General features: G+C 42.4%; 1 protein-coding gene across 1 annotated transcript; it reads left to right on the top strand.

Annotated features, from left to right (window-relative positions):
• The first annotated feature begins 15,892 nt into the window (after positions 1-15,892).
• LOC128299088 (uncharacterized) lies at positions 15,893-16,558 on the top strand. Its single transcript, XM_053034944.1, has one exon. It carries the CDS (start codon positions 15,893-15,895, stop codon positions 16,556-16,558), a length of 666 nt encoding a protein of 221 aa, XP_052890904.1.
• The last annotated feature ends 705 nt before the right edge of the window (positions 16,559-17,263 follow it).

The following is a 17,263-nucleotide window of genomic DNA, read 5'->3' as shown; positions in this document are numbered from 1 at the left end:
GCGGGTGAGTTGCCGAAATTTAGTACACCTGTTAACTTCATACAATATCGGTTGCTATCGGATAGCATCACCATAGGGACTGATCATGGAGTGTGCTTCTAAAGCAAGCGTTACATTGTTTACTGTATTTTAAATGTTTTTGTACTTAATTGCACACATTTAGGCAAATTAATTAATTTTTTTTATACATGAGGCTTTTTTCTCTGACAAGCATTCTTACAGAGTGTATTCGTGGATGTTTTCAAATAGTTGACCCAGTAAGTAAACAGTCGTCAGTTTCAGGATAGCTTTGGAAATACCGAAATGAAACACTAAAGGATCGTTATTCAAGCTGATTGCTTTGTCAATTGCATCAATTGGCAACTGTACTCGACTCTTGTCACAACCTTCTTATCGTTTGGTACGTATGCTAAATACTTTTAATTCCGATATACTAAACAATTATGCTTCCGATTCTTGTTATTATCATACGAATGGCACTAGACGATTCAATTTGTAGCATTTTTTTTGTAGATACATTGATGGGCGAGTTAATTCATTTTTATATTTGCAAAAAGTCCCACATTCGGCTTGATTTCATTCATCATTCAACTGTACAATTATTGTTCAGTTCGAGATCTGGAAATGACGCTTGACCCAAAGCTTCATTTCTTCAAATCGGTATATTATATATTATTCCATGCTATCTATCTGTCTGCCTGTCGATAACGTCTGTCAACCTGTCGTGCCCATTTTATTTTTTCTATATTTATTTTTGAACTTAAAACTTGTCTTTCACTGTATTTCTTTGATTTCTTTGTCCTGGGCTACAAGATATTCTTGCTCTATCAGTTCATAAAAAGTAAATGTTGTTGAGTAAATAAATAAATGTTGAGTACAGGAGTTTGAGCCAAGCTCTTTTACACGTTTAGTAAAATCATCCTGATATATTAACCTTTTCCAAAATCATCGAGTGTGTTTTGAAAAAGAACCATGCTTGTTCGTCGCTGGTTGAATTATGCACAGGCACATCTCCTGTTCTCACACCCGACCTGAGCCGAATCCGCGAAAAAGGACTGGAATTTTTGCATGGTGAACTGTGCCAGAACTTAAGAAAATTCTGGGTAAAAACTTGCATGCCTTGCATGTAGTGCTGTCACTTCACGAGGCCTATGACTGCCATTTTCGGCTTTCTCTTGGCATTATTTGCTCTTAATTATAGTGTTTCATAGCGAACCACAACAGCTTCAAAGAAGCTTACAGAATAATCCTTAACACCCATGGAAAAGCGAACCTTACAGCTCATAAAAAACGACGATATTCCGGTGTGTACTGTTACTGTGTTTACGGAATAGACAACAGTGTTGACAACGGCGATGTTAATTTCTGCTTTGATTGCGGATTATTCCGGAACTCGGATTTTGGTGCTATCTGGTATCGATTATTCCGTTTTTTTTATGAGTTAAATATAGTTTTTCAGCTTCGGAGTCTGAGTGGAATCATTAAACCACTCCAAACTTCCCCTCCCTAATAATCACACGTAACCGACGATCAGCGCCCTCTGCCGTTACATATGGGTACCACGTTCCGCTATCCTCTTGAGATTGTTAATGACAATTTTAAAGGCCCAAGGATCAAAAATATGCTTAAAACTCCTGTTAACCCGCAAATGTGTTTTTTTTTTTTCATTTACTCACAATCCGAAAATAAACACCAATCCAATTACTAACTTTTTTCAACAAGTTTTCCAATAGCAAATTATTTGCATCCATTCTACGAAAAACAACCTTTTCCCTATGCTCCGGTGCATACGCTCCTGTACCTCAAAACCCTCACCAGGATTGTGAACACTTTAGCTTTAAATGCAGCACAAAAAGCGAAAAGTTTTCACTCAATTCACAACTGCTTTACTACAATCCGTATACATGTGAAATCAAATTCCTCCCAGAAAAGAACAATTGTAATTGCATAAATTTGCAACCAAACACTGCTTCGGGTAAGTTTTTTGTTCTGTGGGATTTTTTGTTTTGTGTGTGTGTGCCACTACGCTGCACCAGTTTTCCCATTGTAGCGTGAGCATGCACTTTCCGTACTTTCCACCATTCGCAACATTGGATGGATTCGAATACGAGTAAGAAAGAAAGGAATGAATTGAACTTTCCAAACGTAACACCAATCCATCCCATCGCACCTGTGGTAGATATGTGTGCTGCTGTCGTTATTTATACTTCACCGTTCGGAGCGGTTAAAAAAACACGAAACTTTACAGAAACCGAACAGTGGGAGGGCTGAGGGAGGTGCAAAACGAGACGAGCGAACCGAAATCGTTGTCTCCCGGAAAGAATGTGGTGGCCATTTTTATTGCTTAACAACGGCCCAACGACACCCAGCGGTACGGCCATGTTGTCTCACCGATTCTTGTGCCATCCACCAATCAACCCGCAACTGCTGCGATGAACCGGAGTTGTTATTTATTTTTTGCTACCACACCGAACTTCTCCGCTGGGTGGGTTGGCAGCATCCAACCGATGCCTCGCATCAGTTCATTGTTGCGACCGAGAAGGTTTTTATTTTTCCTTCGTGTTACTGTTCCGCATTATTATTTTGTTTTTTTTTTTTTGTTGCTAACCCATGAATCCTGGATCACCCTGTAGCCGGGGGGCCCGAAGGGTTGCGCACATAACCTCAAACGATGCCACATTGGGTTGCCAGGTGAGTTGCCATTATGAATAGGAAATAAAATGCTTCCACAAATGTTCATGTGCCACCATATTGGTGTGTGCTTTTTTTGTCCATTTTCCTTCCTCCCGGGCTCTACTGATAGACTACGCTCGTTAGCTTTTTATTCGATTTTTTTTCGTGTTGCTTTCCTTGCGCTCCTGCCGTCTCCCAACGTACCCGAGCTAGACAGATTGTCCATCCGTCGTCGACGTCGCCGCTGTACGCCATGTACGCCGCTGCCTGAATGCCATGGAACAACGATGTGTTAGGGGTAGATGCACTATACCGGACCTAGAGTTTGCAACGGTCTCGGGTTCCATTACACCAAATGGAAAAGCTCTTGCTCCCGAGCGGGTTATAATTACGGTGCGCGCATTATGAGTCCAATAAAACATTCTATTCGTGAGCGTGTGTGTGTGTGTGTGTATGAGTGTACGAGTGTATGTGAGTTTACACTCCTTTGCTTTGTTCTCCGCTGATGGAATATAAAGTGCAATGCATGATAGCTGCATTTGCTTTCAAAATTGGCACTTCTAATATTCCATATCTAAATGATGGTGGTTCCATCCACAGGTTTTTTTTACGGTTGTTTTTTGAGCAAAATTGGGCTGTAATAAACATTTAGCTTTTTTCTATTATGTCAGATGTAACAAATTTTATTTAATATCAAAAGATTGTAAACTTAACAAATCCTTCAATATCAGTATAAACTTTTTACAATAAAGTAAATTAAAGTGTAAATTAAATCGTCTATTAATTTGACTATCTCTACATTAGAGTCGCGGTTTGCGGTGGGTATCATCATCATCATCTTACTCGGTATCACGGTGGTCTTTAAAGCTCTCATAATTACTAAATGACCTTCTCAACTACAATGTATTCAGTGTTATAACTTTGTGGATGACTAATAAAAGATTTAAAGATTCTTTAACGTCACTACAACCGTTCCCGTAGCTGTATTATCAATCCGGTGGGATTGGTCCAGATGGGAATTTGTGCCGATCCTGTCCTGAAGAAATTGAAAGCTTTCGTGTGTTCTGCACTCCACGTAGAGTATGTGATCCAATTATGGCAATAATATGTCATCAGTTTTGAGATTTTTTTGTGTTAAAATTACACTGGGTTACCCTGGGTAATATTGGGTGATTATATAGGGAAGCCTGCAGTCTAACGAACGGGAGCAATTTCTTTTTTATTTCCAGTTTATTTCCCGGTGTTGCATTTTAGCTGAATCAACGATTATAAGCTTAAAAATTCAAAAACGGATTTTTCTACGCACGTCAATGTTAAGCTTAGAATGGATTATGCAGCAGTGTAAAGAAATATCAATATTTAATAATAAAAATATGCCCGTTATAGTTGAAAAACCTATGCTTCGTTTTATAGAGAATTCAAATCCAACTTTTGTCATAATTTGCGCTGTAGCTATATTTGGGAAGTTTATCTATATACTTTTGTCTCTTTTTAAAATTTCATTCGTCCTTGGTTCCTTCCATAACACTATATTAGGTCTTTGTCGTACTATCTAAACAGAAGATAGTCTAAGATAAGCTGACAAAAGATCTTCAAGCAAGCAAATGTAAGTAAAAGAAGACAACGAACTCATATTGCGTAAAGTTTTTTTTACCCAAACTCGTAAACTTTTACAGTAATCGCTTTGTAAAAGCCGCTGAAAGTATGCAAAGTACATAGCAAAATAACGTAGTAAATACATAGAAAACGCTTTTAAACGGAACAAACTTTCCCTTTACCGCAAATCACGTAATGCACATTTCAGCTGTGTGAAACATATCCTAACACGATGCAAACAAGAACCCCCTTTGAACGGAATTGAAATTTCACTTCGACAACCCGGGCAGGTTGAATATTTCCCAAAGCGTCAAACATCTTTTGACAGATCATAACAATTTGTCGATACCAAGGTCTGTGTAGGATAGAGGTCGAGTAATAGTCAAGATAGAGGTCCGCCATTTTGGATTTCATTTGACGTTTGGGCGCCCGTGTAAGATTCCTTGCGTCTAGCCTTTCCACATCCAAATTTCCAACCAATTCTAAAACAATAAAAATCTTGTTGCTATGACCGGCCCGATTAATCAACACAACTATACACAAAACATTTGAATGGAAATGGGCGTCCAAACGTCAAATCACGTGTAACGAACTTTTGGCTACTTGTCAAATTGCTCTATATTACTCGACCCCTATCCTACACAGACCTTGGTCGATACCGTGAAAGTTATAACTAAGGTCTGTGTAGGATAGAGGTCGAGTAATAGCCAAGATAGAGGTTCGCCATTTTGGATTTCATTTGACATTTCGTCGCCCGTGTAAGATTCCTTGCGTCTAGCCTACTTGTTTACTATATCCCGATTGATCAACACAACTACACACAAAACATTTCAATGGAAAAGGACGTCCAAACGTCAAATCACGTGTAACGAACTTTTGGCTAGTTGTCAAATTGCTCTATATTACTCGACCTCTATCCTACACAGACCTTGGTTATAACCATCCGAGTTAAAGCTTGAGAAAAGATGGAACACAAAATCATACATTTTCATCGCTCGGGTTTAACTACGTTCATTCAGCGTTGTCCTTTAATGACTAGTGTGAACGAAATTACAAAACTTTTATACAACCATTATCGCGGCATTTAAGCAGCTTAAATTTAAAACGATTTTTTCCCCGAAACACTCTTAACAAACACAACACAAACTACAAATTAGCGAGTTCATTATGCCAACACGGGTTTTCCTTCTTACCTCTCGTACCAACCTTTCTCTAGTATCTCAAACACTCAATTATGTGTTCGACAGATTGTTTGTTATTTTTTCTAGTCTCTCTACCTGCCCACCAAAAAAGACCACGTTTTGGTTAATGTGATCAAATTTAAAAATTTAACCAAATTCTCATTTTTGCTTTCCCGTTGATGGCACTAATTTTATTTTCTATGCTTCGTACGTAAACCTTCAACAGACAGCGACTGGACAGTCTTGGTGGCTTGAAGACAGCTTGCAGAGCAATGGTGAGTGGTATGGGAAAGCAAGAGGCATAAAAAACTCTGACTCATTTTCGTAATTGCTTTTCACACTGTCCAGCGCCGGAAACGAATGGAAACACGATGGAAACATGACCATCTTCAAAAAGTGGGCCTCCATCAAGGAACACCAAACCATTGGAAACGCATCTTAAAACACACATACCAACAGAGCAAAGCGAAGAAGACAACCATCATGCACACGGCAACGGTTCGTACCACATTAGATCCATTAGAGGTGACCATGGTAGCTGGTGCGATGGGAAATTTTGTCTTTCTCCCAGCCGGAGAGTTTGTATCGCACACAAAAACCAAACTTCCCTCTCCGACCCGGGCAAACCCAGCAGCGCTGTAACGAAGGAAAGCAAACCACCCAACCAAAACCGACGACAAGCAACGCAGGGGCACAAGCAAAGAATCTGTCTCGTTGTCTGTTGGCCGGACAGACGAGCCTGGGTTTTCTGCACTAGCGAAAACGAAAACAAAAAACCATCACTGCCCAGAAACACACTACACGCGGCCTGCCAAATCATGGCTGATTAATTTTGTTGCCAAGTTTGCGTTACCACGAGTCCCAGTTCCACGGGCCGGATTTGCTCGGGCGTGACCTCCACGGCTTTCTGCACGCCGCGTACCGTCGTCGTCGTCCTCGTCGTCTCTGGGCGTGGAACTTTAAATTAAATTCCCCAAAGCAACTGCCATGCCGTGTCTCGGTGGAAAACGCCACGGCAAAAGTTTCGAACGTGGTCCGCGCCTTGACGCCCAGTTTCGGTGCTTTCTAATTAATTCACTTAAGTTATTAATTTCTTCACGGAGCTTAAAGAGGTGGCCCAATGCCGGTCTCATTACGGAAGGCACGCCTAGCGACGATGTTGCATTTTTATTTTTTGGTTTTCTTCGCTTTACTTTACGCCCGCCCGTTCACTGTTGTATGTCACGCATCTTGGCAAAGCGTTGGGAAGGTTCCCGACCTGGCAAAAGTGGTGCGGTCAGGTGTTCCACTGTGAAGAGGAGCGCTAAAAACTTGTCCTCTGACCGCTACGAGAGGATAAACTAATTCACTAGCAAAAAAGCTTCATTTGGTGGAACGACACTCATAACGGGTGCGTGAAAAGTTTTACGATCTTGTTAAAATAATAGCTTCTGAGAGCAAAAAGATCTATAACTAAAATCAAAAACAGGTCTACTCGGAAAGGAAAATAAATAGCGCACATTTACTTTTTTTTAAACTGCGCAAAATGTCCTAAAAATTGATTAAAAATATAGGAAATTAACTAACCGTCTAAAATTTATTATAAATTAATTATTATTATTAATTATAAATTATTGATTTCCTATCGATACATTCGGAACAATCACCTGAGAGTGTTGCAATGAGCGATTTATATTATTATAACCAGTGGCGGATCTTACGGAAAACGAAGTGGGCGGCTGCCTTGAACCTCGAAAGATGAGACCCCCGAAGAAATAGAAATCTCATCTTATCGCTGGTAGATCTTCTTCCACGCTGCCAGATTATGACTCTAAGTGTCAGTTGCTTGGACTTGAAATTTCGAAGCTCGCCGCCATCTAAATACTATTTATTGCTTCCCTACTGTTCGATCGTATTGATGCTCGGTCTTTGCTGTGATCGATTTCTTTTTATGCCAATAACCGTATACTTCGTTTTCGTCTTCCTTTATTTATCCTCTTACGCCATACCACTGTTGGTCGCAATGATCCTTTGCTGCATGCTTAATGTGCATTTAATTCTTCGTTTCACTGGTTTGATTCCATCTTTCATATTCCGTATTCCGTTCCTTGTTAAGATCTTCTCTTTAATTCTTATTCCCTTAGATAGTTTCCTCTCCTAGCTCTTATCTCAATTTTAAGTTAGCTGTAAGTTTATATGTTGAGCTGCAAGGCAGATAGTACTTATTAAATTAAATTAAATTAATTTAATTTACACCATCAGACACCTCTTGAATCAATATCCTGTTGCAGACCGGTCTTCCAAGCCGAGAAAGCTCTGAATGTCCAAATCTCATTAATTGAAACTCATTTTCAACCATAAAAACAAAGGGTGAACTGAGCGACTGGGCGTCTCCATTCCGTCGTGTCGAAAACCGCTAAGAGTAACCCTGTGAAATAGTCTCTTCCTATTGATCTAGTAGCTCATAGCTAATTGGCATCTAACGCATGCCATAGCGTATCACCATAACCACCTGCGCATGAACAAGCAAAAAAAAACCTAGAATTAAATTACCGTTGGAAACCCTATATCGACATGTAACATTCATTATGTTCATTCATCAAACACTATTTGACCGATACGCATATGAACGCTATGTTTTTCCGTTAGCTGAAGCAAACATTCAACTTTATCTCTGATAAAACGATCAAAAACAAATTGGCAAAAAAAAATCCTGACCATTCTACAGGGGGCTGTGAACTGAGCGACTGGGCGTCTCCATTTCGTTGGGTCAAAAATCGCTAAGAGTAACCCTGTGAAAGTGTCCCTTCCTATTGATCTAGTAGCTCATAGCTAATTGGCATCTAACGCATGCACCATAACTACCTGCGCATGAACAAGCAAAAAAAATACCCAGAATTAAATTACCGTTGGAAACCCTATAACGACATGTAACATTCATTATGTTCATTCATAAAACACTATTTAACCGATACGCATATGACTTCAACTTTATCTCTGATAAAACGATCAAAACCAAATTTGCAAAAAAAAACTGACCATTCTACAGAACTTTAAGCAAAAATAGCAACGGACAAACATTACGCGGAGCAAAATGCAATTTACACACCGCAAAATCTTACTTTTTTATCAACCTCTACTTCTACGGAAATACTAATCTATTTTTCGCAATAAATACAAATGTACTGCGTTCCAAAGCACGTTTCAGTTGGTACGCTCCGCTTCTTTCCATCTCTTTAAAATTGAACCGTAATGCGATCGCCTAAAATACCTGGAAAAAACTGTTATCGCACAGTAAAATTTTTCAAACCTACATTTTGAATATTATCGATCGGAAAATCCTTTTCCCCCGTAACGGCACCGCTAAGCCCCCATTCCTAGCTGTCCTAATAAGAAATAAAAACCATACCATTGTGCCGGCATCCGTAAAATGCCGGTTAAACATCCGGCTCAATGTGTTTGTTCAATGTTTGCAAACAAAATAAAACATGGAAAATAAATTCACAATTCCCAGTGCCAGCAATGGAACGCTGATCGGTGCTGGACGATGCTGGAAAATGATAATAATATCGTTGGCACACGATTCATTGGCGGTCCGTGCGGTGCTGGATGGATGATTTTCCCACAGGATATATATATATATATCCATATTACGACACACACACACACACACATACCACACATCCCGACGATATTGTCCGTTTTTCTATCTCGTTTTATCAATATATTCCGCCAGGCCAACCGGCGCGCCGGGCGCAAGGAATTCCAAATCGATACGTTTGCACGATATGTTTGCGCTATTTTATTGTGGCATCAATCGGCAGTCGATTTGCATTCGACTGTGGATCTGTTTGAGCACAATCACCTACACGTGCACACATGCGAAACTAGCGCCACACGTTTGTGTGGAGCACGGTGGACGAAAAAAAGGGAAATGCTAACAGCAGAGCAACAACAACAAAAAAATCCGAGATACACCTCATGCACATGCATGCGGGGAAAACAGTTTTGCATGGAATTGTAGCCAATGTTTGGTTTGGCAGGTCAGCGAATGTTTTGTTAACATAATATTTACAGTCAATACGTAGTGCTGCTTGCACCAACTTATGCTATATACTGTTTGTTTTGCTATCACGTTTTAGCTGAATCTCATAATCAAAGTTGGCAGAAATAAGTTTGACATATCAAAAAAAAACACCCCATTCTCTATCCCATCGGCGAGGGATTTTACACAGCAAGAACCCCTGCGTCCAATTGCAAATTCATGGAATCGACTCTATTTGTGCAAACATCTGGTTCTGTTCTGTTTGCGACGGTAAATTTACCATGTCACAGGTGCATTTGACGCATGTCCGACCATTTGAAATGGTCTATGCCTCTAGGAAATTTTGGTCCATTTTGCAACATCAAAGTTCACGGTTTTACGCCCCATCTTGTGTGGGTCACATCACACACACACCCAGATTGCGATTTCGGCTAGTTCAGATGCTGCTATTGGGTACGGTATACCAATGGGATCGTCTGTAGTCATGGTCATTAGAGCTAAATGTCATTGGCGAATAGTGCTGAACGCAATCAATCGGTTGCAAACATCGTGAGGTCATTCCATGGGATCGGAAGATGTAGTGATTGTAGGACTTCACATTATTCTTTGCAGCTTGCATCCTATCTTATTTCCACCTTAAAACAAGGTGAAACCATATTGTCAGTGATAGTTGAACAATTTTGTAATGTTATGTACGCACACTATGCTCGTGTTCCTGCACACAACTGAATGTTTATGTACGGCTCCAAGCAAATACATCCCATGCACCATCGAAGGTTGTTTGCCTTCGAACTTGGTGCAACGTCGTCTCATCGTTCGCACAAACATTCCGTCCAGCCGGCGTCACCGGTGTTCGGTTCCAGGCAGGTCCCTCTTACTCGTCTGCTGCACGAGTTCTCATCGATGGAAGTATTGCAACAAACAACAACAAAAAAATCGTCGTTGACGACCGGCATTGACAAAGACGATTAGCTTCCATACCGCACCGACCCATTTACCGGTCGGTCGGTACTAGGCGCCAGTGACGGAATCCGTTGTGGCAAGCAGCAGACATCAAGCATCTCCTTCTGCTGCAGACTGCATCATCATCATCTTGACGCGGAATCGTCAAGGCAAAAGGCAGACCACTTCATGCTGGCGTATAGATTGATACCGTGGACGAAGGAAAAGATGGTTCGTTATCGTGAATCGTGGCCTAATAGGCGGAAAACAAAATTGATGGCTGTAACATTTTATAACGCTGTTGGTCACAATTATGCGCTGAAAAATTAGCGGAAAGCGAGAAATTATCTCTTGTTATTCAATTGTGGGTAACACCGTTTGCATACGCACAGGCGTTTCGTGCGCCTTTCGATATGCAATTCGCATGACAAAATTGTCGACAAATTTTAGCATTACAAAAGCTTCATGCACTTTATGCAACAAACAACCTTTAAGCTGGTAATTATTATTTCGTGTGATTTAAAATTTACAATTTACATTTAAATTACATAAAAGAGCTTCAAAATAAAAAGCAACATTGCTTGTTGCAATGGCCTTTTTTTAAAAAACAGTATGTTTTACACTTTAAAAAACAATTAAACAAATCACATTCAACTTCGATAAACTCCTTGCACCCAGAATACATTCATTTAATCGCTACTAAAATGTATCGTGTGAGTGTACACCTCGTATAACGGGGAGCCATCATCATGCAACATACTCGAACAGGCTATACACAAACATTTCCGCCCCATCGCGAATGTAGTCGCTTTATTAACCTTCTCACTGCGAATGATGAGTTGACTACGAAATTTGTGTACACAGCGCTAACACCGAAGCAGTTTAACTCGCACTGGCGCTAGTTGCCGAGCGTTCGAAATTCAGTTCAAGAAGGGAACAGCGATTAGAACGCAGGAAAGGACCTCCGATTGATGATGTATGGCGTGTAAGACCACTTCCGACGCCGACCCCGGCTGGTGCACCCCGATCGGCATGAAGGTTAAAGTGCGATGTCCGTGGTAATGGAAGCTGACGCAGGATCATGACGCAGCGGACGTGATTCGGAAGCGGGCCACACTTCCTTCCGGCCCTCCAAGTGCGGAATGATGGTGCAGAATTAAGATTGCGCCGCCGTTCGTTGAAGGGCTCGCGTTTCATTCGAGCTGTCGTTAAAATTTCGCCCATTTCGATTGCACCAAAAACCCCCGGAACGACGATCCGGATCCGGAGATGAACTAGATGATTGAGCATGTATTTGGCGCTTCGTCGTCGTCGTCGCCGTCGTCGTCGTCGTCATCCGGCACCAAACAACGGCGAGCGCTGAATGTGAGCTGAATGACTACCAGCGAGGCGAAACGAGCAAACAAAAAAAAAAACACGCAAAATTATCGCGTTTCTCTTGCATCGTGCCAGCCAGCCACAGAGGGCGAATGTCCGGATAGGAACTGGGAGGTTTTTTTGCTCACGTTTCGATGTGCCGGTGCTTCAGATTGCGACACAGACAATCTGTCACCGAATGGATGAATTTGGTTGGTTGGTGCTATTTTTTTGTTTGTTCGGCAGAATAGGACGGGACTTTTTTCTCCTGTCCGTGACAACAGCCACTACAGTCCGGACATATCACTAAGGTTAGAACGCGGACGGAGGTTTTAATCAAGGCATCGAACGAACGGAACTGCACAGAATGGGTTCAAAAATGAATTTTTGATAGATACTCCAAAAAAATCATCACAACATTAATAGATATCTGAAAATTTAGTAATAGCGTTCCAGTGTAAAAATGGATAACATCCTGCGTGTGTAAATTCATATTGAAAGGTTTATAAATATGCTACAAAACTCCTACTACACTTCTAAATTATTTATTATTAAACATTAAGTGCCATATTATTAAACAAGCAGCAATAATTTAATCTCTTTCTTCTTTATTTATCGGCACAACAACCCCAAGAGATCAAGGCCTGCAATTTTTGGTTCTCTTAGACTTTTTACTAACCCCGTAGAAGTGATTGGTCCGGGCGGGGTTTTGGGCCAGCCCTGTCGTGTGCTGACCGACGCCGCTATCAATACACCTCCAGGCCTCCCAAAATATATTTTTAGTCAGTTATTGCAATTTTGTCAGCAACCAACATTATGCATTACCCCCATTTTAATAGAACTCATTCCCCGTTTTAAACGCCTTAGGGTATGCAATTGTCATAACAAAGTGTTTGTTATAAGAAATGCGATAATTTAAGCAACTTTCTTTCAAAGCAAATCAAAGCCATTTTACGATAAAGTAAAGCGTATTCTATTCTATCATTATTCTATTCAATTATCTGTGTAGTTCAAAGCAAAGCAATAAATGTAGTTGAAAACTTGTTCAAATTCGATTCGGTGGTTTGCTTGCTAGATATTTCCTTTATACAGTTTACAATCAATTTACACAACATTCATTCGCCTGAATGTCACATTCGATTACTGTCCTTGAAGCTCATCTGCAACATTGTTGTTGTATCCACCAATCCACCCCAGTTCCACTGTTTTCAGGCGGATTGTCTCGCCATCGTACGCACGGTGCAACGATTAAAAAACCTTTCCGCCTTCCCTAGCAGACAACTAACAGCTGTCAAAAATTTAATAACGCTAAGTGATTTTTCCTCACTACGACCGCTAGCGTGGTATTTCCGAGGGGAGCAGGGCCACTGCGCCAGCAGCGTCTGCCGTTAGAAATGATTTTTGCCACAATGCATGCCCCAATGAAACGATTTCGGCTCCACGCTACCACGCTGGACGAAGAGCGCAGGAATGCAACCGATGCGGACCTTTCGGTGCATGGTGCATTCGGGCATTCTGCCAAACGGCACCCGCGATAAGCAAACGAATCGAAACGGACGAATGCACCGTACGGAAGCAACCCGCTAAGCTCAATTCAATGCGATCTGTCATGGGTGAGGAAGCGCTAGCGCAGGTGGTGACAGAGGGATCGCGAATCACGCACGGCACATTCCCACCACCGTCCGCCGGGTCATCCCCACGTACCGATGCGGTAATGCCAACAGTCCGCCGACTGTACCACTTGTGACATGAATATTAAACATACCACTACGATTGAACTCGCGTCTGCCTTGCCGCTTCACCCACTACCTGCGTGCCATCCCATGCGTACACGCGGCACAGCATTATCAACTGTGCGTACGTCTCTGTGGCCGAGTCGAAGCGGTGCGTTTTCGATTATAATTCGATTAAAGGTTAAGCATTTGGCGCAACTTCACAAAACTGTTCGACGATTAAAAGGCACATTTTAGCAGCAGAAAAGGCAAGTGGTTTGTGAATTCGCCCTTCATTGTCTTCTCCCACAACCGATGGTACCTCAAAGACAACTACCAAACAAGTGATGTGACACATGACATCTGACACTTCACTGTTAACCTTGGATCATATAGTTTTCCTTATACTCGATATGATTGTTTGGTGTAGAATATCTCAAAGAGAATGATGCACAGAATGTATCAAATAAAGATATTAGCGCATATAGCGAACTAAATGCACTCGACTAAAAGAGACTAAATTGTTCATAATTCACATCATTTAATTTATTATAAGCAATTATGATGTTGAGATGTGGAACTATAACGTAATGTGTGTGGAAGGGAACCGCTAATGGGTAATGTTACTATCACAGTTTACAAAAATATACATAAAAAAACCTCGTCATTTATTGCTTGGTAATATACTTGTAATATACAACATTAATAAAATAATAATAAATAAATAATAAAAAAATATATGAATCAACGAAAAAGAAAATATTTGAGACAGTTTTTCTTAATCTTTCCTCAACAAATAAAATGTAAAGGAAAAACTTATGAACTTTACTGTACAAGTTGAAATAATATGTTTGCATTGCTTATAACTGAAAGTCATTTAATTGAAGATACAATTGCAACAGATACAGAGTCCGGATACAATATACAATTCACAACCGTTTGAAGACATTTTCTTCTCCAAACAGTGAAAGGTCACCTTTTCGCGGGTGTACTCGGCCGGATTGTTTTTTTTTTCCTTAATTTCTAATTTATTAAAAGAACTTAGTTCTATTCATTTCATGTTCACAATACCAAATGAAAATTATATTCCAAAGGTATAAGAAATTCACCCATTTTTGGGTGACGCCGGAACTCCTCGGAACATTTCGCATTTTGTGGTACGAAACGTGTTAAGCAAAGTGTTGCTCATAATCTCCACTCACTGCACACGCTATATTAGATATTCAGACAAAGTTTTGTTAATTAAATGAGCCATCGACGGAGCATTTGTAGTCAATCAACTCAGACTAAGCAAAGGGTTTCCCAATGCGTCAATTATTCTGCAATGCATCCGCAATTTAAATATAATCCAATATCAAAGAACTATTACCACTGCGCGTATTAAATTGACTTATTTCGCACAGAGGTAAATTGTTAATACAATCGACGTTGCAGATAGTGCGCTGCAGTCGATAAAATTGTTGCCATCTCTTGTCCCGATACCCAATCACCAAATCACCACGACAGAACACCGAAAGGCCCCAAATTTGGAAACTCAATTTAGCTCCGGGCTACCCTGATGATGCAGATGAAAATGGATGAGAGAAAAAAGAAAACAACTAAACAACACAACTCACACAATTACGTACAATTCTAACCTCCAATCAAACAACGCGTGTGCCAAACGCTAATCGATGACATTGCCCACACCAAAAGCTAAAAATCCTCGGCACTTGATCGGCATCCATCAGTACACAGTTGGCAGATCGAAACGCACCGGGGACAACCTCCCACCAAACCACCCAGGGGCGACTTTTATGGATGTCCAATTTTAAGAGTTCATTTGCTTCCGCACACATACACCGCGTTCCAGCGATCACGGTCACGCGAAACGGGTGGCACGGACACCGGCGCCGTTGCCGAATAATCGATTTGCGCGGGGCCGAATGTTGGAGGCGGCGGGCTGGCCCAAAATCTAAATGCGGCCCCTGCGGTGACCCTGCACGCCGAGGACGAACACGTCCCGCTGCCCGGTAACTAAATGGGTCAGTGTCGATACCGATCTTTGCCCGGCCAATGTCCTTCCGGTGGAGTTAGTGATGTGAGTGCTTCCCATCCTTCATGTCTGCACGTGCCGCTTGCCGGTGAGTACGCGCCGCTACCACAGCTGACGTTCGCACGCGGTAATTGCTTTTCGGTTGACACCGTAACACTTTCGCACCTACGCCCCTGCTTGTGTGCGGTGGGGAGGCTTGATGCGGACATCGGCAGGGCGAATCGGTTTAGCGCGTACCACAAAACCCACGGCCCATCATATAAAAGCCGTCCGCCGAGCGCTTAATCGATATCAGTTTCGGTTATCTCATCAATCAATTAATTTCCGCTCCCTCAAGCGCGCTCGGAACCCTTTCAACCATTACTCTACAAACATGATTCGTGCTGCTGTCCTGTTCGCACTGGTCGCACTAGTGGCCGCTGAAGCACCGTTGCGCTTCCGATCCCGGGCCGCGTTTGGAGTGCAGCGACCAAACTCTCGCCTGGCCCGGCTTGAGGATGCACCTCCGGTACAGCAGCAACCAGCAGGCTACAACTATCCTAAGCCGACGTCTTCGGGCTATCACTATCCCAAGCCGGATCAGGCATTCCCGCTGCCTGGGGAGGAGATGCCTCCTGCCTTCACCACCGAAGCAGCACCCGGCGTCGAAACAACTACCGCGGTACCTCAGGAAGAACAACCGGCCACCACGGAGTCCAGCGATGCTGTGACCACCACCGCTACCTACGACGACTACGAGGACACTGCTGCACCGTTGGAACCCACGGCTGATTCCAACACGAGCGCCAAGTTGCGCCGTCGCCAGCACTCTTCACTCTTCAACCGTCAAAGTCAACGGCTCGAGGACCTTCCTGCCGTATCGGTGGATCAGCCGCAGGACCAGCAGCTGGCACGTCCAGTCTATCTCATCAATCTTCCCGAATCGACCCTTCAGCAGCTGGTTCTGCTCAACAACGCACAGCTCGCCGGCCTGCAGCTGGCCCCCCAACCTACCGCCGTCTACCTGTCCGAGCTGGATTACATCTACAAGAAGAAGTAGAACCATCTTCCTGGCTGCCGGCTGTTTCATCTTCCAATCCTAGCATCAAAACGGGTGCCCACGTTCCATCTGCTAGGATTAGTAACGATGCACCCTCGTCGGAATGCTGCTGTTTCTCGTGTGATATACCCGTGCAATGTGTAGAAATTGTGTAATAATAAAACCTGTTAACCCCCTGTCCGCTCGACAAGAATGTCCTTTTTTGATTCCGTACATCTTCCGCCTTTTCAAGCGACACTCGATATCCCGATCAATGAAAATACAACACCACTTCAGTCTATTCATAGCACAGCGTGCCCGGCACGCTTTGGCCCAAAATGTCTCTCGGAAAAGATTTCTTCCGCGCTGTACAAGCAGCTTCCATTCGTGGAAAGCGCCAGCCAGCTGGCCGCCATTCCCTGTGCGGTTTGGAGCTCGTTTGGAGCCAAATCATTCATCCGCACCGTCCAAAAGACACTTCTGCTCAAATACGAACCACTCGATGCAGCGATACGCTTCTGGTAAAGCGGTCCCCTTAACCACATTGGCGCGCTCTGTCACATTCTGTCAACTCACCTAGCTAATTGAAAATTGATGATTTACCTCGAAGCTACCCACTTGAAAGTCATGTCGCACGTTTACAGTGCGCTGTGTTCCCGAAATTGTCCAACCTATCGGTGCCGGTTCGACGTCAACACCCGGGTGGGTGAGGAATGGAATGATTGG

Source organism: Anopheles moucheti, chromosome 2, assembly GCF_943734755.1.
Source record: "Anopheles moucheti chromosome 2, idAnoMoucSN_F20_07, whole genome shotgun sequence".
Taxonomy (NCBI): Eukaryota; Metazoa; Arthropoda; class Insecta; order Diptera; family Culicidae; genus Anopheles; species Anopheles moucheti.
The sequence above is the reverse complement of the archived record's forward strand: the minus strand, read 5'-3'. Positions and strand labels throughout refer to the sequence as shown.